The 24,351-nt window shown below is 43.6% G+C and overlaps 1 protein-coding gene across 3 annotated transcripts in view; it reads left to right on the top strand.

Moving 5' to 3' along the window:
• The window catches only part of TOPBP1 (DNA topoisomerase II binding protein 1), a 52,997-nt gene extending 28,862 nt beyond the window's left edge, over nucleotides 1-24,135 (top strand). For 2 of the 3 annotated variants that reach the window (XM_056121998.1, XM_056121999.1), the window contains exons 15-28: nucleotides 2,308-2,478; nucleotides 2,587-2,699; nucleotides 3,692-3,815; nucleotides 4,389-4,538; nucleotides 4,659-4,761; nucleotides 6,563-6,755; nucleotides 8,343-8,563; nucleotides 10,354-10,520; nucleotides 10,909-11,020; nucleotides 15,302-15,465; nucleotides 17,085-17,222; nucleotides 19,367-19,456; nucleotides 19,628-19,789; nucleotides 23,225-24,135. In XM_056121998.1, coding sequence (XP_055977973.1) covers nucleotides 2,308-2,478; nucleotides 2,587-2,699; nucleotides 3,692-3,815; nucleotides 4,389-4,538; nucleotides 4,659-4,761; nucleotides 6,563-6,755; nucleotides 8,343-8,563; nucleotides 10,354-10,520; nucleotides 10,909-11,020; nucleotides 15,302-15,465; nucleotides 17,085-17,222; nucleotides 19,367-19,456; nucleotides 19,628-19,789; nucleotides 23,225-23,368 — 2,052 coding nt within the window. In that variant the 3' untranslated portion in view covers nucleotides 23,369-24,135. The remainder of the gene's footprint in view (nucleotides 1-2,307; nucleotides 2,479-2,586; nucleotides 2,700-3,691; nucleotides 3,816-4,388; nucleotides 4,539-4,658; nucleotides 4,762-6,562; nucleotides 6,756-8,342; nucleotides 8,564-10,353; nucleotides 10,521-10,908; nucleotides 11,021-15,301; nucleotides 15,466-17,084; nucleotides 17,223-19,366; nucleotides 19,457-19,627; nucleotides 19,790-23,224) is intronic. The other variant, XM_056122000.1, reaches the window with a different exon arrangement.
• The last annotated feature ends 216 nt before the right edge of the window (nucleotides 24,136-24,351 follow it).

Genomic DNA, 24,351 nt, shown 5'->3' with positions numbered 1-24,351 from the left:
TAGTTTACTAAGAAGTAACTGTGTGGGGGGGTTACTAGTACAAGGTCAAACCCAGGGCCTCACTGTTCAAAACATATGTTCTGCCCTGAGTCAGCTGCCTAGCCCAAGAAAAAAACATTTTCCTTTTTTTTTTTTTTGTAGGAGTACTGCTATTTATTCAGCCACTGATTAGCTGATTGAATTGTGCATGAACTCCACCTTACTTTTTTTTCCCCATTTTTTATAATTTTATTTATTGAATTACAGTGAGAGCAGTTACAAAGCTTTTGGGTCTAAGTCTCAGTCATACAATGAAACACCCGTACCTTCACCACTGCCCATTCTCCACCCCCAACAACCCCAGTATACCCCCATCCCACACCCTCCCCCTGCCTGTGGGGCAGATGATTTTCACATTACTCTCTCTCTACTTTGATCACATTCACTATTTCGACACCAGACCCACCATTATTTGAGATTTTACCCCAACACTCAGATCTGCTGAAAAGGCAACATTAGACAATTTGTGTTCTATTGCTGGTTATGAATAACATATGATGTCATGTTGCTGCAGTAGGGCCATGTGGTTTTGAAATTCCGAAATTTTAACACTTAAATCTGGAGGAATTTCTGCCAAAAGCCATTGGGTTTAGAGATCTGCTCCTGAGTCTCTGGGATCATGGCCGTTGAGCAGCTTGATGAGGAGCCAGAGAGGCTGTTTGTGGGCGATGACTTGGGGTCTCGTTGGGGTAGGGAGGACAGGCCCGGCTCCTCACCCCCCCCCCCCCCCCAATCCCGTGAGGCCCAACAAGTTCCGTCACTGCGGGACCAAGCCTGACTGTCCAATGGCCTCTGGAGGATGACAGCCACCAAGTCGCCAAGAGGGAGCAGGCGGAGGGACAACACCCTTTGCTCCCTGGGGTGGCCCGGCGACAGTAACGTACTGTGGAGTCCGGATGCATTTCTGCCAAAAGCCACTGGGTTTCGAGATTTGTTTCTGAGTCTCTGGGATCAAGGCCATTGAGCAGCTTGATCAGGAGCCAGAGAGGCCGTTCGTGGGCGATGACTTGGGGTCTCATTGGGGTGGGGAGGACAGGCCCGGCTCCACCCCTCCTCCCCCCCATCCCGTGAGGCCCAACAAGTTCCGTCACTGCGGGACCAAGCCTGACTGTCCAATGGCCTCTGGAGGATGACACCCACCAAGTCGCCAAGAGGGAGCAGGCGGAGGGACAACAACATTTGCTCCCTGGGGTGGCCCGGCGACAGTAACGTACTATGGAGTCCGGATGCATTTCTGCCGAAAGCCACTGGGTTTTGAGATTTGTTTCTGAGTCTCTGGGATCATGGCCGTTAATCAGCTTGATCAGGAGCCAGAGAGGCCATTCGTGGGCGATGACTTGGGGTCTCGTTGGGGTGGGGAGGACAAGCCTGGCTCCACCCCCATCCCGTGAGGCCCTGTGTGTCTCATCACTGGGGGCCCAAATGTGACTATCCAGTGGCCTCAGACGGATGGTGGCCACTGGGCCGCCTGGGGGAACAGGCCAAGGCACGAAACCTATTCCCACCTGGGTTGGCCCAGCACCGGTAGCCTACTGCAGAGACCAGACGCATTTCTACCTAAAGCCACTGGGTTCTGAGATTCGTTTCTGAGTCTCTGGGATCACGTCCATTAAGCAGTTCAATCCGGAACCAAAGAGGCTTTGCCTCCAATTATATAGCTGAGCCGGAGGTGGTTTGTGGGTGTGTTTCCCACATACCTAACTTTTGGCCGTTTACTTTCTTGGTAAACTTTGCCCCAAGTTTTTGGGGTCTGGCCAAAGGCACAGCAGCAATTTTGGGGTATCTGGAAGTCTGAAGGCGCCATCAGGCTGCTGATGCACTCGCCTCACAGGTACAGATTGACCTGCTGGCAGCACCATACCCCCGAACATTTTACTTTTTAATTATAAAACCTTATTGTTGGGGATGGAGCAATAGCACAGCAGGTAGAGCGTTTGCCTTGCACACTGGCCGACCCGGTTTCAATTCCCAGCATCCCATATGGTCCCCTGAGCACTGCCAGGGGTAATTCCTGAGTGCAGAGCCAGGAGTAACCCCTGTTCATTGCCAGGTGTGACCCAAAAAGCAAAAAAAAAAAAAATTGTTATTTGGAAGAAAACCAGAGGAGGGTAAATCTGCAATCCAGTTCATTTTAGATATTACCTCCTTCTCTTTATCTTTTGTCCCCAACCACCATTGTCATTCTTTTTACCATTATCTTCCTTTTCCTGTGCCTCTCTTTCCCTCTCTGCTTCATTTTTGTCTCTCTTCCTCTACCCCTTCTACTAGGATGCACTTGCAGCCTTGGAAACTCCTGGAGGTCCCACCCAGCGCAATAGGAAATTGAGTACACCACTCTCAGAAGTTATTATCAGAAACTTGAAACTTGCTCTGGCAAATAGCTCTCGAAATGCCGACACTCTCTCTGCCAGCCCTCAGCTAAAGGCTGCCCAATCAAAGGTAAAATTAGGTCGCTAATTAAAAGGAAGTTTTAGCTCAAACATTGCAAGCAAGTATGTCTGAACTTTTGTGGTTTTGTTTTGTTCTGTTTTGTTTTTTTTCCGAAAGCAGGAAGAAGCTGTAAAGCCACTTCACAAAGTAGTGGTCTGTGTTAGTAAAAAACTCAGTAAGAAGCAGAGTGAACTAAATGGGATTGCAGCCTCTCTTGGGGCAGATTACAGGTAATTGATACATGATAGTTTGATGATGATATATTTCATCATACATCATGATGAAATACCAGAGAGGTAGAACGGTGGGTAGGGCATTTTGCCTTGCACATGGCCAACCTGCCTGGCTTTGATCCCCACTATCCCATATGGTACCCCACGCTCCACCAGGAGTAATTCTTGAGTGCAGAGCCAGGATTGTTGGGTGTGACCCCCAAAAACCAACCTAACAACACCCACAAAAAACCCAACTTTTGAATATCAAGTTTTCTAGTTTAATCACATTATATACAATCTTTCCAACTGAGTTTTACTTTACTACATACTTTTAAAATACTCCCAGTTGAATTCACTGAAACGTATTGGGGGAGGGTTTGACTTTTGGGGTCACACACACTCGGGTAATTCTTGGTTCTGCACTCAGGAATTACTCCTCATGGTGCTTGGGGGGACCATGTGGGATGCCGGGGATCACACCCAGGCTGGTGTGTACAAGGCAAACGCCCTCTCTTCTGTACTGTTGCCTTAGGAAATGTATATTTCTAAAGTATATTTTCCAAATACTGTTTTAGGGCCCTCCCGGGTCTTGTACAGTAGGGTCCTGGTTCGTGGTGGTCATTCCAGGCAGTGGTCAACGGACCTTGCAGTACCATGGATCAGATCCAGGGCTCCCACAAGTAAAATGTGATCTAGACCTTTGAGCCGACTCCCCAGACCCGCAGCATATTTTTATTTTTTTAATTTGGTTTGGGAGTTATCCCCTATGATGCTGTGGTGGTGCCAGGCTGGCAATGATGGTACAGTGGTTGAGATGCTTGCCTTGCTTGTGGCTGATTCAGGTTCAGTCCCTAGCACCACATATGGTCCCCTGTACTCCACCAGATATGTTCCATTCACCTCCTACCCCCCCCAAAAAAAGATATTATAATCATTGAAGATAAGGATCATCTCAAACTATTTAATTAGATGTTTCTCTCTTTTTTCTTTTTTCTTTTTTTTTTCAGGTGGAATTTTGATGAGACAGTCACCCATTTTATTTATCAAGGACGACCAAATGACACTAATCGAGAATATAAATCTGTGAAGGAAAGAGGTGTACACATTGTTTCTGAGCACTGGCTTTTAGAAGTAAGCAGTACTTTTTCCCTCTCCTCCTCTGTTACATAATACATATTTAAGATGGAAGTATTATAAAAGAAAATTTATAGAGAATTAATTCAGCATACCAGTATAATTTTTTGTTTGTTTCTTTAGTATGGTGATAAGACACACCAGCAGTGCTTGGGAACTGCTCCTGGCTTTGTGCTCAGGGCTCACTCCTGAAATGCTGGGGAACCATGCTCCGCCAGGGCAGGAACACGGGCCTCCCACATACAAAACTGTGCTCAGCCCAGTGGGCCATCTCTTCAGCACGAGGATTGCTTAGATTTTTTCCTGCTTTATTTCCCTTTTTTTTTTTTTCTGGATATTTCCTAGAATATGAGTGAAATCTTAGGGGGAAAAAACCACAAAAATAGAAATAAATTTTATGCTTTAGTGGACATAGCACTAGAATGTGAAGACAGTTGTCATTGTGTAATGGAATTGAACTTGAATTTGGTTAACTTTTGCCATCCTAAGACTATTGGTTGCCTTTCATCCTATTCGTTCACTTAAGATTTTATTTAGTCTTTTTTTTTAAAACATAGCATTGTATTGCAGTGTGCCCAAGAATACAAACATCTTTCTGAGTCTCTTTACCCACATACCTATAATCCCAAAATGAGCTTGGATATCAGCACAGTACAAGACAGCAGACTCTGTCACAGCCGACTGCCCTCAACCGATTCAACATCAACAGAGGATGAAGAGGTGAAGAATATTAATAATACATTTGTCCCCTCTTTAAACTGGATATATATTCTAGGGCTCTGAAGACATGTATTATACAGTAGTTTGGTTTGACATATTGTAATTTTTGTCATTCAATAGCCAGATTATTTACCTGTAGAGGAAAATGATACAGACAATGTTACCACCAATAATAAAGAATCAGCAACGTCAGATGAAAATGAAAAGAATGTCCCAAAAGGAGGTAATAGTTTTTATTTTATAAATAAATATATTAATAAGTATATATTTTGTGTCTAGTAGAAACAAGAGTTATTAGTGTAGCTCGATACAGGGAAAGCTTGTTGGGCTGAAGTGATAGTACTATAGGTAGGATGCTTGTCTTGCGCGTGACTGACCCAGAAACCCAGAACTTGGTCCCCCTTCAGCCTCCCTGGTTCTGAGTACAGAATCAGGAGGAAGCCCTGGGCATTGTCAAGTTTGGCACCGAAACTAAAAAAATAAATCAGTCATGATTTATTTATTTGAGGAGTGAATGGAGAGTCCATGACACTAGTTAAGTAATAATTTGTAGTTTTAAGTCATTATTTGCCTAAGTGGGCAATACCACCCCAGGAACCATGGAATGGTTGGGAAGGGGTTAGAGTAACCCCACGTGCAATGCTGTTTGTTCTCTTAAGGTAGATTTCCAGGGGGCTATTGAGTAATTATTTTTCTGAAAAGGAGGCTATAAACCAAAGAGGTTTGGGAACCCTTGCTTGGGAACTCAAAGAAGTGAGTTAAGAGGAACTGGGTATCTTACAAAATGGCCTCCAACATTAGGTGAAGTTGATGATCTTTTTTAGAGGTGTACTTTGGTGGGCTGGACAGATAGTACAGGAGTAAGGCACTGCCTAGCTCATGACTAACTGAGGTTCAATATCTAGCACCGTTGTATGGCCCCCTGAGTGTCATCTAAAAACAGAAAGCAAAAACGTGCCCTTTGGGCTCTGGATAGCTAACTCAAAAGCTGGAATTGCATGCTTTCATGCTGGATTTGATTCTTGCTGGCACCACATTGTCCCCTATGCCCAGCCAAGAGCACCAAGACTGGAGTAGTCCCTGAGCACTCCCAGATGTTGCCCCAAGCACATACATAAAACTTACAGTTTGATCCTTGATTCTTTTCAGTGATTTTCAAAAAGTTTGGGGTGGGAAGGTGTTAAGGGGGTGGTTTGGGGCCACATGGAGCTGCTCAGGGTTACTTCTGGCTCTGCTCAGAGTTACACAGGCATCACTCCCTCGGTGCTCAGGGGACCCTATGAGATGCCAGAGATGGAACCCAGGCTGGCTCCATGCCAGACAAGCATGCTCTCTACCCTCTGTGCTATCACTCTGGCCCTTCTAAGAGTTTTTTCATGGAACCTTTAGGGTTTTCAGCCTATATTTTGATTTCACTTGCAAATAATAGTTTGTCTTCTTTTCCAAATTGGGATCCTTTTGGTATCTTTCCTGTCTGATTGCCGTGGCAAGGACTTCAGAAGCTATGTTGAGTAAGAGTGGGGACAGTGGACATCCTTGCTTTGTGCCTAATACTGGCTAAGGCTCATAGTTTTCACCGTTGAGTATGATATTGACTGTCCTACCGGAGTTTTCTGTATACCTTAATCCCATTCCTTTGCTTCAGAAATGGGTGGTGTTTCATTTTAATGTTTAAAACCACACGAACTTATTTGTGGTCTTTGTTTTCAAAGCCCGTGGTGGAAAGCACATATGTGAATGGCTGGAATAGTGCAGTCCGTAGCGTGAGAAGCAGGGGCCCACTGCGAAGGCCTAGACCAGCAGTTGTCCAAAGCTGCATTTTCATTTGAAGCCCTCAATTGTTTCATGCGCACCTCCTGGAAAGGGCTGCCTTTATGTTCTTCAGGATTTATAATCTGATTACAGTAGTCATAAATATTCAGTAAATGCCAAGTTAATAAATTGGTGTTCGACTCAATGCATACAGAACAGTTAACATGAGTAAGATGCTAGAAAATTGCCTCACAATTTGTGTTTCTTTTCAGCCCTGACACAGACCTTGGAGATGAGAGAGAATTTCCAGAAACAGCTGCAGGAGATCATGTCTGCAACGTCAATAGTAAAGGCCCCAGGGCAGAGGGCTTCGCTGTCGAGGAGTGGCTGCAACAGCACGTCCTCCACTCCGGACAGCACGCGCTCTGCTCGCAACGGGCGAAGTCGAGTCCTCGAGGCACTCAGGTGTGTTCCCAGGAAGTCTGGTTAACAGAAGCGAGAGACTCTTTCACTGCAGCATTTAGAGTAAATGTCACATGTATTTGTACTTTCAGTATTTTGGCAAAGAAGCCCATTTCCTAAACATTATCATCAATTCCCTAAATTAATATGAGAGAAATGCCTTTTTTTTTTCTTTTTGGGTCACACCTGGCGATGCACAGGGGTTACTCCAGGCTCTGCACTCAGGAGTTACTCCTGGCGGTGCTCGGGGGACCATATGGGATGCAGGAAATCGAACCTGCGTCGGGATGCAAGGCAGACACCCTACCTGCTGTGCTATCTCTCTGGCCCCAATGCCATTTTTAACATAGTGGTTATTTTGATCTTAAGTGTGTATTTGGTGCCAGGGATCAAAAATAGAGTGTCCTCTGTATGAAGCATGTATTGTACCACAGTGCCACTTTCCCCTGGCCATTTTGGAGTTGAAAAAGGACCTTCTTAGAGCCAGGGGAAAAACAAGTTCTTTGAGTCAGTACTTTTCTTAGCTGTATGAGGTCCTAGGTTTGATCCCTGGCACCACAAGAAAACAAACTTGATGTCGAACTTGTTTCATGAAATAATAAAAGGGCATTCAGGGACTAGGGAGACAGCTCAGAGATTAAGGGCTTGTGCCTCTCGTGTCCAAGGATCAGAGTCCAGTCTTAGACACTGCATGCCCCTCTCCAAAACTACTGAGTACACCTCAGGATAGCCCTGGTGGCTGCCAGCACACCACATCTCAGGGGCCCAGGTTGGGAGGCCTCCATAAGTTAAAAAGATAGTAGCACTGTAGTACTTGTCCTCCCATTGTTCATCGATTTGCTCGACCAGAGACTTGTTACTTTTTTATGGCTTATCGAATACGCTACGGGTAGCTTTCCAGGCTCTGCCGTGCGGGCAGGATACTCTAGGTAGCTTGCCGGGCTCTCCGAGAGGGACGGAGGAATCAAACCCGGGTCGGCCGCATGCAAGGCAAACGCCCAATCCGCTGTGCTATCTCTCCAGCCCCAGTTTAAAAGATACACGATCATAATGTGTTTTCAAACTAAAACTGGTAAGTTTCTGGGAAAACCTTTCTCTTTGTAGGGAGGTGGTTTCAGACTATACCTGGCTGTGCTCAGGGCTTCTGACTCTGCCCAGGGACCACTCCTGGTGGTGCTTGGGATACCATGTTCTGTGTTAGGAATTGAACCTGGATCGGCCGTATGCAAGGCAAGCACCCCACCCTTTGTACTCTAGCCCCTCTGGGAGATACATTTAATAAGCAAAATATTCTCAAGTTCACTTATCAGATATCTTCAGGTGTGTGTAATGTGTCAGATGGTAGGCGTATAGAGGTGGACACGCCGTAAAGGCTTTTGTGGGAGCATGCTTTGCACATGGCTCCGACCCCTGCTACTCTGGTCCCCAGCACCTCTAGCACAGAACTGGTAGTAGCATCTGAACACTGCCAAGTGTGCCCCCAAAACCAACCAGCCGAAAACAGGTGAACCAGAACTTGCAGTTTATAGGTTTTATAAGTGTGGATTTTGTTATGCTGATATTTATTAAAATTGCTACTTTGTTCCTTAGGCATTCTCGTCAAACAGCACCTGACATAAATACTGAGCCCTCCCAGAATGAACAAATCATTTGGGATGACCCTACAGCCAGGGAGGAGAGAGCAAGACTTGCCAGCAACCTGCAGTGGCCTAGTGATCCCACACAATATTCGGAGCCTCAGGTTGACGTGAAGAAATTGGAGGATTTTCCTCTCCCTGAGTCTCTACAGGATCCAGAAATTGCCAAAGAGGGTAACAACAAAGGAATCTGTTTACTAGTTTGTGTTAAATGTATATTGGCCTCTTAAAAATGAGTATGTTGTTTTCTAATATATGCTTAGATTTTTCTTTTTTAATTGAATCACCATGAGATACACAGAAAGTTCAGGATTGAATTTTGGTCATGCAAGTTCTATCACCTGTTCCTTCACCACCATACATTTCCCACGACCAGTGTCCCCCGTTTTCCTCCCACCCGCTCCACCCCACCCCTAGTTGCCTGTATGGCAGACACTTCTCTCTCAATAGGTATTTCTGACTTTTTTCTAAGTTAAACAGTCAAAAATTATTTTTAATTGTAAATTGAGATGATTTTCGGTAACTTGAAAAGAAAGTTTTGACTCAACTTTGGAGATGAAGGAATAGGTATTTTTTCCTAGACATGGTGGTCACCATTGTTCGTTCATTTTGTTCCAGTCCTTTCTGCATCTGTGTGATTACCTGCTATTTGGCTTTTCTCCCAAGCACTTTTATTTCATTCTTCCAAACTCCACCTAGCATATTACATTTGTTCTCTTCGGTTGTGCGTGTTTCTTTCTGAATTCCCCTACATTTTTTGATAACTAAAAGCTTGGTGTTTATTTAAGAAATTTTTAAAAATTTTTATCTTACTGAATCAGTGTGAGCTACAGTTACAGAAACTTTCATGTTTGAGTTTCAGTCATACAATGATTGGGTGTTTCATCATTATTTTAAGAAATTCAAGTTACACAGTACTGATGAAAGCTTGGTATTTAAAGAGAATTGGATGGAGTTCGTGCCAGATTCAGTCAGCCTAATCAATGAATCAATGGCTGAATAAATAGCAATACTTCTACATTAAAATTTAAAGAGAGAGAGAGAGAGGGGGGGGAGAGAATTGGGAGAAGCCCACAGATAATTCGATTGTTCCCCTTTAAACTATGACAATGATAGTTGCAAATGATCGTTCTGGACCCAAACTGAGTGCTGAAAGGAGATAAAGTGATATGCATGATACCCTTTCAGTAACATTCTTGCAGACGATGATGCCTAAAGCTAAATGAGAAGGAAGAGGGGAGGGAGGGAGGGAAGAAAGGAAGGAGAGGAAAGTGTCTGCCATAGAGGTGTCTGCCATAAACGCAGGTTTTGGGAGGGATGAGGGGCAGGCAGGAGGGAAACCGGGGACACTGGTGGTGGGAAATGTGCACTGGTGAAGGGTTGGGATTTGAAACTTTGTATGACTGAGAAGCAATCATGAACAACTCTGTAATTGAATATCTCACAGTGATGCAGTGGGGGGGGGGAAGAAAATTAAATCTGACTAATTGCATTTGACTAGAAGCTCTAGAAACAGGCTACATCTTTTGGCCATTTTGTTAAGATTTTTGCTTAATATTTAGCGAGTGTCTCCAGCCTTGATAAATAGTCACTGTCACTGTCCTCCCGTTGTTCATCAGTTTGCTCAAGCGGGCCCAGTAACATCTCCATTGGAGACTTTGTTGTTACTGTGTCTGGCATATCGAATACGTCACAGGGAGCTTGCCAGGCTCTGCCGTGCGGGTGAGATACTCTCAGTAGCTTGCCAGGCTCTCCGAGAGGGGCGGAGGAATCGAACTCGGGTCGGCCATGTTGGCTGCATGCAAGGCAAACGCCCTACCGCTGTGCTTTCGCTGGAGCGATCAGGCTACATCTTTTGGATGTTACTTTTTGCATTCCAGAGTCTGTTTAATTTCATCTTAACTAAGTGAAACATCTGAGAATAGGTCTCAGAATTTTTTCTTAGTTATATTTGTTGCCCTCAGCTGTCTGTAATCCTGGAAGTAAATGTACGCGTGAGGCCTCCAACTGCCCGAGCTCTGAAGAACCAGAAGCCCTGACCAAGGACGGCCACCTGATTCCTACACCTCAGGCTCCCAGTATCGCCTTTCCCCTCGCCAAACCACCTGTGCCTCCACACCCGAGAGAAAAGGTTGGTTTAGCCTTCTGTGGTGAAATGACTTTTGGGCATTGCCTTTATGCTGCATTCCAGTATCAGGGCTTCAGCAAATGTCGAAAACTTTGTTTGGTTTATTTTGTTTTGAACCACACCCAGGCTTACTCCAGGCTCTGCGCTCAGGGATCACTCCTGTCTGGGCTTGGGGGACCTTATAAGGTGCCGGAAACCTGGCCCAGCTGCGTGCAGGTCAAGAGCCCTACCCACAATACTATACTCCGTCCCCAAACTATTTCTTTACATTGTAGGATATTTGGCTTGAATGACTCAGAAACCTAAGTAAATGTGTCTATAAAAGAATTGCATGTCTGATCATTTTTAATATAGACTGATCACTTTTGCTAAAATAGCTTTTCCATTTCAGATTACGGTGATGAAAGAGACTCGTGAAGACTTGAAAAAAAAGTACATATTTCAGTTGTCATCTCTGAATCCTCAAGAACGTATTGATTATTGCCATCTGATTGAAAAACTAGGTACAGTATTTTACTTAGGTCACAATGTCACATAGTGTTTTAAGTATTGTTATCATTTAACAAATTAAATAGTCAATAATTTGGGACTGTACACTGACTCAACATAGAAATTTTCTTAAATTTTATTTTCATAAGGTTGTTCACATTAAATTGATCACATTCAATGTGTCAACACCAATCCGACCATCACTACACCTTCCCACCACCATTATTTCGAATTTTCCCACCACTGTTTAAGCCTGCCTGCCAGGGGTAGGTGCTAGATCATTTATTTTCTATTGATTATTATGAATATCATGAGAGGTCGCATTTCTAGATTCTAAAATTGCAAATGGTTGGGGTCCAGAGATACCTCTGCAGGGAGCTAATCCATTTTGAGATTCATTTGGGAGTCTCTGGATCAAGGCTGTCAATACACTGAGATGGCATGTGGAGGCAGATCGTGAGTGTGACAGCCAGGACCCCAAGCGGGCGGGGACAACATAGAAATTTTATAAAACTAAAGTCTGGAGCCGAGGGTATGTAACTTGGTTTTAAAACACTGAACTTGAATTGAGTGTGAGATCCTGGGTTCAATTACCAGCAGAGAAACAAACAAAAAAAACCTGAGTCACAGGATTTAAAGATTTAAATTGAAACTAATCATTAAGGTTTATGAATCTTGTGCTTGGCTGGAGAGAGCTCATTAGACCGAACACATGTCCCACATACCGGAAGCCCAGGTTTATAGTCTCCTGAAATCCTGGAACACTGCTAGATGTGGCCCCAAAATAAAACAAAAATCTTCTGTGTTGTTTTGAGCATTTGTAATTGATGAAACCTTAGACAAAATCAGTGAAACTTTATAAGCTTATGGTATGAAGATAGAGTAACTTCCAGAGAGGAACTTCTTTTTATGTAACATTCTTATTATTTGGCTTTGTTTTTGTTTGGGGGCCCCAATCTGACTGTGCTCAGGGCTTACTCCTGGCTCTGAGCTCAGGGATTGCTCCTGGCAAGCTCAAAGGACCACATTGGGTACTGGGGATCAAACACAGGTCAGCTGCATGCAATGCAAACATCCTGCCCACTGTACTATCTCTCCCACCCTAAAGTAACATTTTTTTTCTTACTTCATTAATCAGGCATTCCAACTGATAGGGTTCTAGAAGATGAGTTCCAGAAAGAATTTGATGCAGCACTCGTCTCAAGGAAATCACACATGTCAAGTGCAGTTTCAAACTTTTTTTTCATTGAATCACAGTGGGCTGGAGCAATAGCACAGCGGGTAAGGCGTTTGCCTTGCATGCAGCCAACATGGCCAACCCGAGTTCGATTCCTCCGCCCCTCTCAGAGAGCCCGGCAAGCTACCCCTCACGCAAAGCCTGGCAAGCTACCCATGATGTATTCAGTATGCCAAATACAGTAACAACAAAGTCTCACAATGGAGACATTACTGGGCCCACTGGAGATGAACAATGGGAGGACAGTGACAGTGACAGTGAATCACAGTGAGAAACACAGTTACAAAGTTACAAACACAGTTACAAAGTTGGGTTTCAGTCATAGTTTCAAACTCTTTAAGCAGCCACACTTAAAAAAGTAAGATTGGGGCTGGAGCAATAGCACAGCTGGTAGGGCGTTTGCCTTGCACGCAGCCAACATGGCCGACACAAGTTCGATTCCCAGCACCCCATATGGGTCCCCTGAGCACCGCCAGGAGCAATTCCTGAGTGCATGAGCCAGGAGTAACCCCTGAGCATTGTCGGGTGTGACCCAAAAAGCAAAAAAAAAAAAAGGTAAAATTAAACAGTTTAGATATTTTATTTAAGCCAGAGTATGCAAAATGTTTTATTTAATTTGGAGTTGGTGTAAAATATCTGGGAAAAGGTCTGGGAGATTAGTTTTAAGGACTAGTATAAATGCTTTGCATGCAGGTTCCAGGTTCAATCCCTGACATAACATCATCCCCCAAATACTACTACTTGCCCCCACTGTGCCCCTTCTCCCCCCCAAGAAAGAAGAAAGGTAACTTATTTATAGATGGAACATTAGACTCTTCTGTTCATACCAAGGCTTTGTGATCTGAGCTGTATTTTCAATTATAGCACATCTGTGTTTGGACCCGGCTGCTTTGTTTCAGGTTTTTTATAGCCATAGGTAGAAAAAGTTTTGTAGTCAGGAAAATGAAGGGAGAGAATCTAATGTGATAGCTTAACTTACAGAGAAAATACAAATAGCGATATTTTCCATAGTGGTTCTGAGTCATCAAGAAAGATTGAAAGAGGGGCTGGAGTGATAGCACAGCTGGTAGGGCGTTTGCCTTGCACATAGATCCAACTTGAGTTCGATTCCCAGCATCCCATATGGTCCCCTGAGCACTGCTAGGGGTAATTCCTGAGTGCAGAACCAGGAGTAACCCCTGTGCATCGCCGGGTGTGACCCCAAAAAGCAAATAAAAACAAAAGATTGAAAGATCCGGAGCGATAGTATGGCAGGATAGGATGCTTGTCTCACAGGAGGCCATCCTAGGTTCAATTCCCCACATCCCATATGGTCCCTGAGCCCTCCAGGTGTGATTCCTGCATTCAGAGCCAGGATAACCCATGAGTGCTGCTCGGTATGGGTCATCACAAAAACAGAAAGAAATATTGAATATTTTAGGGATGTCCTTTGAAAGATGGCTGACATACGCATTTTTAAAAATATATAATAATTTTCTGATATATACACTCAAAAGACTGCTTCTTGGAAAGTTAATTTGTGTAACAAATCACTGATTCCCAGTTGCCTGTGATCATTGTAAGAATGATAGTTATCAAGAATGAATTGAATAATAAATTTGGTAAGCTAGATTTGCTAAGGTTTACCCTGAGTTCACCAAAATGGAATGCTTTAAGTAGCTGTCTTTGACAAATTAATCCATCTCTAAATTCTGGTCAGAGAAGCAGCAGTTGGTAGAGACTCATCTAGAACTTTTTAAGAGAGTAGAGGCAGATGAGTAAGGATTGTGCTGCAATTGAGAATCTGTAACTTGAGGATTCTGGTGCTGGAATGCAAAGACACCCTTCGTTTCACAAATGGGCAAATGAACCAGGTGATAAGTACAAATGGTTGTGTTTGTACCCATATTTATACATTTATTGCATATCTAGGCACAGAATAAACTTACTGTGCAGAGTTATACTAAAGTGGAATTTTTTTGGTGGGGAGGGGCACTTTTTGGGTCACACCCAGAGATGCACAGGGGTTATTCCTAGTTTTGCACTCCAGAGCTGCTACTGGTGGTGTTCGGGAGGTGCTGGGAATCAAACCTGGGTCGGCCATGTGGAAGGCAAACGCCCTACCCACTTTAATATTGCGCCAGCCCTACGGTGGAATTTTGATCATATTCTGTTCAACTATAATCCAGTGGGAAGAGTTCCTATGTACCCATGTCCTCACATATATTTTTTTGTTTTGATATTTGGGCCGCACCCAGCAATGCTCCTGGAACAGTTTGGTGCCAGGCATTTGACCCAAGTATGCATACAATCCAAGTATGCATTCCCACCCAATAACTATCTTCTTGGCCCACTTTTTTTTTCTTTTTGGGTCACAGCCAGCGATGCACAGGGGTTACTCCTGGCTCTTCACTCAGGAATTACTCCTGGTGGTGCTCTGGGGACCATACGGGATGCTGGGAATCAAACCCGGTTCTGCTGCATCCAAGGCAAAAAAAAAAAGTCACATTGGGGCAAAATGTTCAACAAATCCCACATATTTCAGAGATATGTAATGAATACCTAGGTTAAAGTACACGGTATTTGGAATTTGCTTTAATTAACCAGGGGCCAGAGAGATAATACGGAAGCCGACTGGGTTTGATCCCCTTAAGGTCCCCCAAGAGCAACGCCAGGAGTAATTCCTGAGTGCAGAGCTAGGAGTAGCCCCTGAGTACTGCTGGGTGTGCCCCCCCATCTGAAAAAATTAAGCAGGGAATTGGGATGTAGCTCAGTGGTAGAGCACTTGCCTTGCGTGTTTATGGCCACAGGTTTGATCCCAGTATAGGGGGAGGAAAGAGTTAAGCAAAAAAAAAAAAAAGTATAAACTAAAATAAAGATTATAGCATTTTGATGAATTTTGAACATAGGTGGTGAGTGTATGGGTTCATTTTACTGTTTGCTTGTGTTTTTAATTCTCATAATCAATAGTTACCAATGAAGGTTTTTTGATACTTTTTGTTCATTCATAAATAACTTCTGTACAGAGTTGAGCTGTATTTTCTGGAAATCAGTGAAGTCTACCATTTTTGTCTGGTAGGTGGCTCCGTGATCGAGAAGCAGTGCTTCGACCCCAGCTGTACACACATTGTTGTGGGCCACCCGCTTCGCAATGAGAAGTACCTGGCCTCAGTGGCGGCTGGCAAGTGGGTGCTCCATCGCTCCTACCTTGAGGCTTGTAGGACCGCTGGGCGCTTCGTGCTGGTTGGTATTCAAAAGAATGTGAAGGGACATTTTTCTTTGAGAGCAAAGTAATGTTGTTGGAGGGGTAGTGTGGGCTTTAAGGCGCTGCCCATCTAGTTTGTATCCCGATCACTGGAGTTCCTTACTTTAAAAAAAGTAAAGTTGGCATCAGAGTTGGTAAAATTGGGGTATAGTGGTAGGGCATTTGCCTTGCGTGCAGCCAGCCCTGGTTTGATCCCCAGCAACCCATAAGGACTCCCCAAACATCACCAGGAATAATTCCTGAACTCAGAGCCAGGAGTAAGCCCTGGGCACAGTTGGGTGTGGCCCCAAAACATAGGAAAAGTAAAGGATTCATTAAGTTGCTAAGTATAATCAGTTCTGTTTTATAAGGCCATTAAAAAAATGCATGTGCAGATGTCGGCCCAGGTTCCTGGCTATTCCGAGTTTCATTTCATTTGAATATGGGTCTTTTTTATTTTCAGGGGAGGAGGGATCTCGGGCAGTGCACAAGGGACCCTGGGGGCCACTCCCCAAGAAACTGGGCCCAGCTCTGTGATGTTTGGGTCCTGTGGTGCTGGGGCAACACTGGCAGATAGGCGCCAGCCCTTTGAGCTGTTCCTAAATGTGAGTCTTTTAAAATTTTAAATGACAAAGGGGAAAAAAATTGGCGAGGGGGCAATTGTGGAGGGAGAGAACCCACACCGAGTGGTACTCGGGATTACTCCTGCCTGTGTGCTCTGGATCACTCCTGGTGGTGCTCAGTGAACCATGCACAGTGCTGGTTATTGAACTGGGGTCAGCCTTAGGAAAAGCAAGCTCCTTAACCCCTGCACTCTATTAGAAATGTTGAGGCTCTTCCATGTATGCTGCCCCCACTCTCTGCCCTTTGTTGTTACGTGCTTTGTTGTGGTGTTGGCACATTCCTGACCGGACCCAGAGATTGACCCTGACGCAGTGCCAGGCGTTCCAGAGCGGAACTGCCAGGACCGTGCTCTGCGTGTGAGCAACACCTGGGTCAAACTCGCTTGCGGTGAAGGCCCTTTTTGCCACTGAATCCTCCCCTGGGCCCTGATTGTAAATTTTCATCTTTCTGCTAGTTTGTTAAATATTAAAATGCCTATTTGAAACAATTTAGTTTCTAACTGGCTATCTCAGAGGGGTTTTTCAAAATCAGGATCTCTTAGGAATTTCTCCTGCAGATGCATAATCAGGCTGTTAATACACATATTCTCAAGGGCTGGAGCATTCTCCTGGGAGCTAGAATATTCTCTGTCAACTGAAACAGGCCTGATGGGGCATTTGCCTTGCACACAGCAGAACTGGGTTCGATCTCCAGCACCCCATGTGGTCTCCCAAGCCAGCCAGGTGTAAGCCCTGAGCATCACCCCCCTCAAAAAAAAAAATACATTCTCAAAGACTGTCATGAAATTTATTTCTTGCTAGGTGAAGTCCAGTGAAATATTTATTCTTATATGAAGTCAGGTTTATCTGCATTTTCTCTGCCTAACATAAATTGATACTTGGGCTTGCTCAGTACTCTCTAATAACTGAATGTATGGCTTTTAACTTTTCATAGATTTCGGGGCCCTTAAAGACATTTTGCAGGGACTCAAAAGTTTGTTGGACTAACTCCCCAGGAAGAAGACTATGAGTGGGGAAGCAGTTCCATAATTGATGTCTTGACTGGAATCACTGTACAGCAGCGAAGACTAGCACTTGCAGCAATGAGATGGAGGAAAACCATTCAGCAAAAACAAGAATCCGGCATTGTTGAGGTATTAGCTTATAGAATTATACAGGTTGTATAAATGGCATTCAGTGTCTTAGTTATTTTAGATTTTAATTTTATTTTATTAAACACTGATTTGCAGAGTTGTTCATAATACAGTTGTTTCAGGCATTCAGTGTTTCAACACAAGTACCATCCCCAGAGTGACTTTCCCTCCACCCATGTCCCCAGTCTCCTACCCCCACCCCACAAGCCTCCCCCCCAGCAGAAACAAAATAATCTACGTTATATTGCTTGTTACAACATGTAGCTCACAATGGTGTTACTAAGATCGAAGTCTGAAGATTTACTGAGCTGTTGGTGCTAGTCGAGCCTTCTGTGTTAGTGTTTTCACTGAGCTTAGTGGGCTTCTACACAGCATTCCCATCTTCTTTGCTGTGTTCCGGGCTTTTGGTACTGTGAAATTCGGAGGTGTTGCGTGGCCACAAATGGGATAATTCTGCAGCTTGGCATCTTCTCAAACTTAGTCGTGGAGCTGTGAAACTGATCTGTTGATATGCATGCTGGGGGGTGTCAGGTGTGAGTGGGGCATTGGACCTCTTGGCCAAGTGGGGATTCAGCCTGCTCCAGCCCCGAGAAGACCCTGGAGTTTCTCGGCCCAGAGACTGGGCTTACCTCGGACAACTCCGGGACACTGAGATTAGTACTTAATTTTCTTTTTTTTTTTTTTTTTTTGATAATGTGTTTGATCAAGTAACAATGCTATGGGCCAGAGATAATACAGGAGGTGAGGCATTAGCCTTGCACTTAGTGAAGCCCAGCATGATCTTCTGCACTGCATGTGATTCCCTGAGCACTGCCAGGCTGATCCTGCAGCACAGAGCCAAGAGTAAGCCCTGACCACCAGCGGGTGTAGCCCAAAACAATACTTTCTTCAGGTGCAGAGACATAGTTCACAGAACAAAAGCACCTACCCTGCATGTGGGTGCCCTGTTTGTGACCCTGGTACCATAAACCCTCCCCCAGGCACTGCCGAATGGCACCCTGGTGAGCCCTTCTCCCAGAAAGGGAAAATTTTCTCTCTCCCTTTTTCCATTGTTTTATTTCTTGAGGTATATGCTTAGCACTCCATATTGAGTTTACGAGATAGCTCAAAGGGTTGGTATGTGCGTGCATGCACCAGACCCTGAGTTCTCTCCTGGCACTGTGCAGCCCCCAGCACTATCCCATGGGTAGAAGAGAAGTCTTTATTCCTAACGATTTTAATTGTGCTAGAATAAAAGATAGCAGGTGATGACTTGATGACTCTAAAATGCCTCATGTGAAATGGGACACACACTGTTTCCTCCCAAGAAACTTACCTTTGAGCTTTCGGACTTCTTGGTGTGTGGTTCACAGACCTTCCCAAAGAAATCTGTAGATCAAATTCTGGAAATCTATACTCTTTGGAAGAAAAATACTTCCTTATTTCTTAGTAAGCACTAATTAAACATGGGCACTTTCTTCATTATAAATCTAGGTATGAAATTCTTCATTATAAAATAAGCAACACAGCATTAAAAGTGATACCTGCAACTTGGCCACACAGAAATCAAAAATTTTTGCTTTGAATTACAACTGCCAGTGTTGTAAAATACTTTTTAAATATTTTATATCCCCAACATATAAGTAATTTTAAGAGAAAAGAGGCGTCATCTGTTGTATTAGTTATATATTATGAGTAAGAAGCTATGGTTTAGGCTTTTTACCCAAAAGGAAAGAATAAACAGAAACCAGGTTTCTTTTTTTTTATTTTTGCTTTTTGGGTCACACCCAATGATGCTCAGGCGTTACTCCTGGTAGTGCTCTGGGGAACATATGGGATGCTGGGAATCGAACCCCAGTCGGCCACGTGCAAGGTAAAGGCAAACGCCCTACCCACTCTCCAGCCCCGAAACCAGTTTCTTGGTCGAAAAATCACTTTCCTTCACTTATGAAGTGTAAATTACGTAGCTGTCATACTCTCTGCCATGTGCTGTAGCAACACACCAGGGCTCGTATGTCAAAGGATTCCAGCCACAGGTTTCTTAGACTAGAAGGGAAAGACTAGAATATTCTTCACATAAAATTTAGTGTCTAGATAAAATAATGTGTTAGCCTTAATGTCATTTGTTTATTTCAAAGGACTTCAGTTGTTTTCTTTATTTGTAGGGGGCATTCAGTGGTTGGAAAGTTATTTTACATGTTGATCCATCCCGGGAAGCAGGATTCAGACGCCTTCTTCAGTCAGGAGGAGCTAAGGTTTGTGCTGAATCAACTTACTGCATTTTGCGTAAACTATTTCCTAACATAGTTTGCTGTGATCATTTATTTCTTGATTTTCTGCACTTTGATAGGATGATGATTCTTAAGTTCAGATTTCACGTGTGGGACAATGATGCTAGAACATGTTGATGCTTCTTTTCTCATTAGGTCCTACATGGTCATTCTGCCCCTTTCTATAAAGAAGCCACACATCTCTTTTCTGACTATAATAAAATGAGACAAGATGACTCTGGAGTTAATATTGCAGAAGCTGCTTCCTATAACGTGTACTGCTTGAAGACAGAATACATTGCTGATTATATTATGCAGGTTTGTAAGGTTTTGTTCTTGACCTCTGTTACCAACTATATATCAAGACCCTAGCCTTGTCAGTAGCCTGCCATTCCTCTCTAGTCATCCTTTCAGCTTCATTCCTTTTTCTGCAATAGCACATGTGTGCACAGTGAGCTTGAAGGTCAACTATAAAGATTCGCCTCTAAAAGCTTTGAAAGTGCCTTTTAAAAGTTTAGATTCTAGGGGTCAGAGACAGTGTAGAGCTGGTGAGGCGCTGGCCTTGCACGCTGGCCTACCCGGCTTTATACCCAACATTCCATGTTTCCCTGAGCACTGCCAGGAGTAATTCTTGAGTGCAGAGCCAGGAGTTAACCTTGAGCATCTCCAGGTGTGGCCTAAAACCAAAATAAATCAAAAAAAATAAAATGTTGGGACTGGAGAGATAGCACAGTGGGTGGGGTGTTTGCCTTGCACGCGGCCGACCCAGGTTTGATTCCCAGCATCCCATATGGTCCCCTGTGCATCGCTGGGTGTGACCCAAAAAGCAAAAAAAATAATAAAAAACAAAATGTTAAGATTCTAGGGACCATTGTGATAGTACAGCAGGTAAGCTGCTTGCCTTACACGCAGCTGAGCCAGGTTCAATCCCTGGCACCCTATGTGGTACCCCAAGTACTGTCAGGAGTGATCCCTGAGTTTAGAACCAAAAGGAAGTTCTAAGCACTACCAGGTATGGCCCAAATACCCACCCACCCATCACCACCACCACCACCAAATAAAGTTGGCTCTAGGGGCTGAAGAGATAAGGAGGTAAGGTGCTTACCTTGTTGCTAAGCCTGTTCAATCCTTACCAGCACATATGGTCCCCAAAGCACAGAGCAGTAATAGTCCCTGAACACTGCTGGTTAGGAACCAAAGCAGAAAATTAAAATAGGGGCTGGAGCGATAGCACAGCAGGTAGGGCGTTTGCCTTGCATGTAGCCGACCCGGGTTCAATCCCCAGACCCTCAGCACTGCCAGGAGTAATTCCTGAGTGCATGAGCCAGGAGTAACCCCTGTGCATTGCCAGCTGGCCGACCCAAGTTCGATTCCTCCACCCCTCTCGGAGAGCCCAGCAAGCTACCGAGAGTATCTCGCCTGCACGGTAGAGCCTGGCAAGCTCCCCATGACGTATTCGATATGCCAAACACAGTAACAACAAAGTCTCCATTGGAGATGTTACTGGGCCCGCTCGAGCTCTGACCCAAAAAGCAAAAATATATGTATGAAAAAAGTAAAAATGAGAGAGTAAAGAAAGCGGAAATTGATTCAGGAGTGCACAAAATTGAAAGTGGTTGGATTATTTAAACATTTACCGTTTAGTTTTCTTGACTTCATATCAATACCATATACTTTATCTATGTACACAGTATGCAGTAAAAACTTGGTTTAGATACCAAGACAAAGCAAAGATAGTTGACCCTTGAACAATACAGATTAGAATTGTGTGGGCTCACTCATACACATATTTTGTTGGAAACAGACAATGTAAATATATAGTATTGAGTAATATAGTACTGTATGTTTCCTCTTCCTATGATTTTTCTTTTCCCTGGATTTATTATAAAGAGGTAGTGTATGCCCCTCTTGGAGAGCCCGGCAAGCTACCGAGAGTATCTCACCCACACGGCAAAACCTGACCAAGCTCCCCGTGATGTATTCGATATGCCAAACACAGTAACAACGAGTCTCAAGATGGAGACGCTACTGGTGCCCGCTTGAGCAAATCGATGAACAACGGGAGGACAGTGACAGTGCTTAAGAGACTGTATTATTATTAAGACTTCCATCAGTAACTATTATTTAAAGTTAGAAGGAGTCAAAAGTGAAGTATTTTTGTTTGTTTGGGAATCACATTAAGCAGAGCTCAGGGTACTGTTTTACTTAGTGTCGGGGGTCACTCCCAGTGCATGTGGAACTGAGGCTTGAACCTGGGCGGTCCTGCATACAGAGCATGCAGTGAGCCACTGAGCTTTCTCCCTTGCCTTACACACAGTTGTAACTGTATTGGAGAATCAGCTCCCTAATCCCCATTCTGGTCAAGTCATTTGCTACATGGAGCACTCGCTGCACTCATTTTCACCACTGGCCTGTTTGTGATTTGTTGGGCAAAATAAAAGTCTTCCAGACACTCGAGCACCTAAATTACCATCAGAATGTAAGCAAGACATTATATGTGATATAAATGTTTTCCCATGAAGGATTACAGTGACACTGGAATAAAGAAAAGCCAAGTCTCCTCCTGCCTTGTGAGTTTTGCTCTTCTGATTTGTTGCTCAGGATATTTAAAAGATAAATATTAAGTCTTAGCACTGGTTTGCTGATCAGAAATTTGAGGACTGGAGGGCCGGAGAGATAGTACAGCAGGTAGCGCACTTGCTGAGCACAGTCTGCCCGGCTTCAATCCTCAGCATCCCATATGGCCCCCTGAGCACTGCCAGGAATAATGCCTGAGCCTTACCCAAAACAAAAAAAAAAAGGAATTAGTAAGCCTGGGGGCAAGGGAGCTAGTGCAGTTGATGAGGTGCTGCTTGCCCTTAGTGGTCCCTGAGTGCAGCGCCAGAAGTAGCCCTGAGCACCTCTGGGTGTGTCACGCATCCTACCCCACTCTCCATAGCGCTGGCCCTACATTTTGCATCTTTTTATTTTTCAGTGAGAAGTGTTCTTTAAAGGTGAGAAGAAAGGTAATGTGTTCAAGAGAGAGCGAAGAAGGAAAGAAATGGAAATAAGGTCCCCCAAGCACTGCCAGGAGTAGCCCCACCACAGCCCAGCAACAATGGGTGTGGTCCGAAAACTTAAATGGGGAAAATCCTGTCTCAGTTAATTATAAACATTAAACAAAAATTAAGTTTTACTTAAACTGAAAGTATTTTCAGGGCTAGAGAGAGTTTAAAGGGTTGAGTGCAAACTTTGCATGGAGGTGTCTCAGACTTTTATCTTTTTTTCAAAATTTACTCAGAAATTATACTAAGTATGATATCCTCACACTCTTAGCTTTCAGAAGTTTCATATTCTCCAGTCTGATCTGTATTTTACAGATTAAAAAAACTCATTTTTTCATACCAATTTTACTCGCTAGTAGATTAGGTGCTAAATATACCTTGAAAACAACTTTCCTTTTTTTTTTTTTTAATGGAATCACTGTGTTACAGTTACAGAGATTCATGATTGAGTTTCAGGTATACGGTGTTGTAACACCAAGCTCTCCACCAGTGTCTACTACCCCCCACCAACGTTCCAATTTGCCTCCTGTCCCCAGCCTGCCTCTGAGTTAGGCACTTTCCAAAAGTAACTGTTCTCTTTGCAAGAATTTAGGAGTAAATATACATTTCCTTCTGAATTTTCTTTGGTCAGGCAGAATAAAGGAAACTAATCATTTGACACTTTGAAATCACGGGGGAAAAATTAAGTATTGTCTTTCTCCTTTTACAGGAAACTCCTCCTCAGATAGAAAATTACTGTTTACCAGAAGCTGTTTCATTTCTTCAAAATAATATTGAACCTGGATCTGGATTATCACAAAAGAGGAAAGTTCCTACAGAGAAAAATTTAATCAAACGACCTAGAGTATACTGATTGTATATACATTTACCGAAACATTAAATGTTTTTTAAATTAAAGCCTGAAGATCATTGCGATAGAGTTGTATTGTAGTTTAAAGATGTGTACCTGAAGAATTTAGCATTGGGGCCAGATAGATAGTACAGTGGGTAAGGTGCTTACCTCGCACTCAGCCGACCCACGTTAGTTCTGTCTGTGGCACCCTGAGTCCTGCCAGGGATAAGCCACACCAGACTTTTTTGGGTCAAAGCAAGATGTGCTCCAAAATATCAAATAACTTGCATGTCAACAGTAACTGCTTGCAGCTTTTTTAACATCTAATTTTAATCAATGAATTGATTAATCAGGATAACTGTTCCTGGGTGGAAAGTTACCTTAAAACAAATCACAGCTCCTCAGGCAGGTTGTCTTAAAAGCGCGTGGAAGTAAGTGACTTCGGGACATTATTTATTTTCTTGTAAATACCTGAGGCTGTAGCTTAGAAACTTTAGAGAAGTGCTGGATCTTACTTTAAAAGTAGTCAGTTGATTTATTCATATTTGATTTTTACTATCTCACTACTGTACCTTTTTTTAGTGGAAGTCTGACATTAATGAGGATCTGAGGCTTTAAGCACATTTGTAAATATGTATATATACATGTTTGTACACATATCCATGATGTTAGCCAATTTTGGGAAATGAAAACAATACAGAATAAAAGTAGTGACAAATTAGTTGTTTAAATATTTTTAAAAGGCTATTTCTGGCATCCATGCCAACACAATAAAATATTTGTGAAAAGTAGAATAAAGCAACATACTAATTGTGTGTCTGGTATTTATTTACTCTTTTATACGGTTTTTAAAAGCATCTTATTGGGATGCTGGGGAGATAGTTCAAAGGGCAAGTGCACATGCTTTGCACGCGGGAAACTGGTTTGGTCCCTAACAGCACAGCCCAGAGCAGTGCCCCCCCCATTACGGATTACCGGATTATGCCCAAACGAAACAACGGTTT

This window comes from Sorex fumeus, unplaced genomic scaffold (assembly GCF_029834395.1).
Source record: "Sorex fumeus unplaced genomic scaffold, SorFum_2.1 ptg000044l, whole genome shotgun sequence".
NCBI classification, from domain to species: domain Eukaryota; kingdom Metazoa; phylum Chordata; class Mammalia; order Eulipotyphla; family Soricidae; genus Sorex; species Sorex fumeus.
The sequence above is the reverse complement of the archived record's forward strand: the minus strand, read 5'-3'. Positions and strand labels throughout refer to the sequence as shown.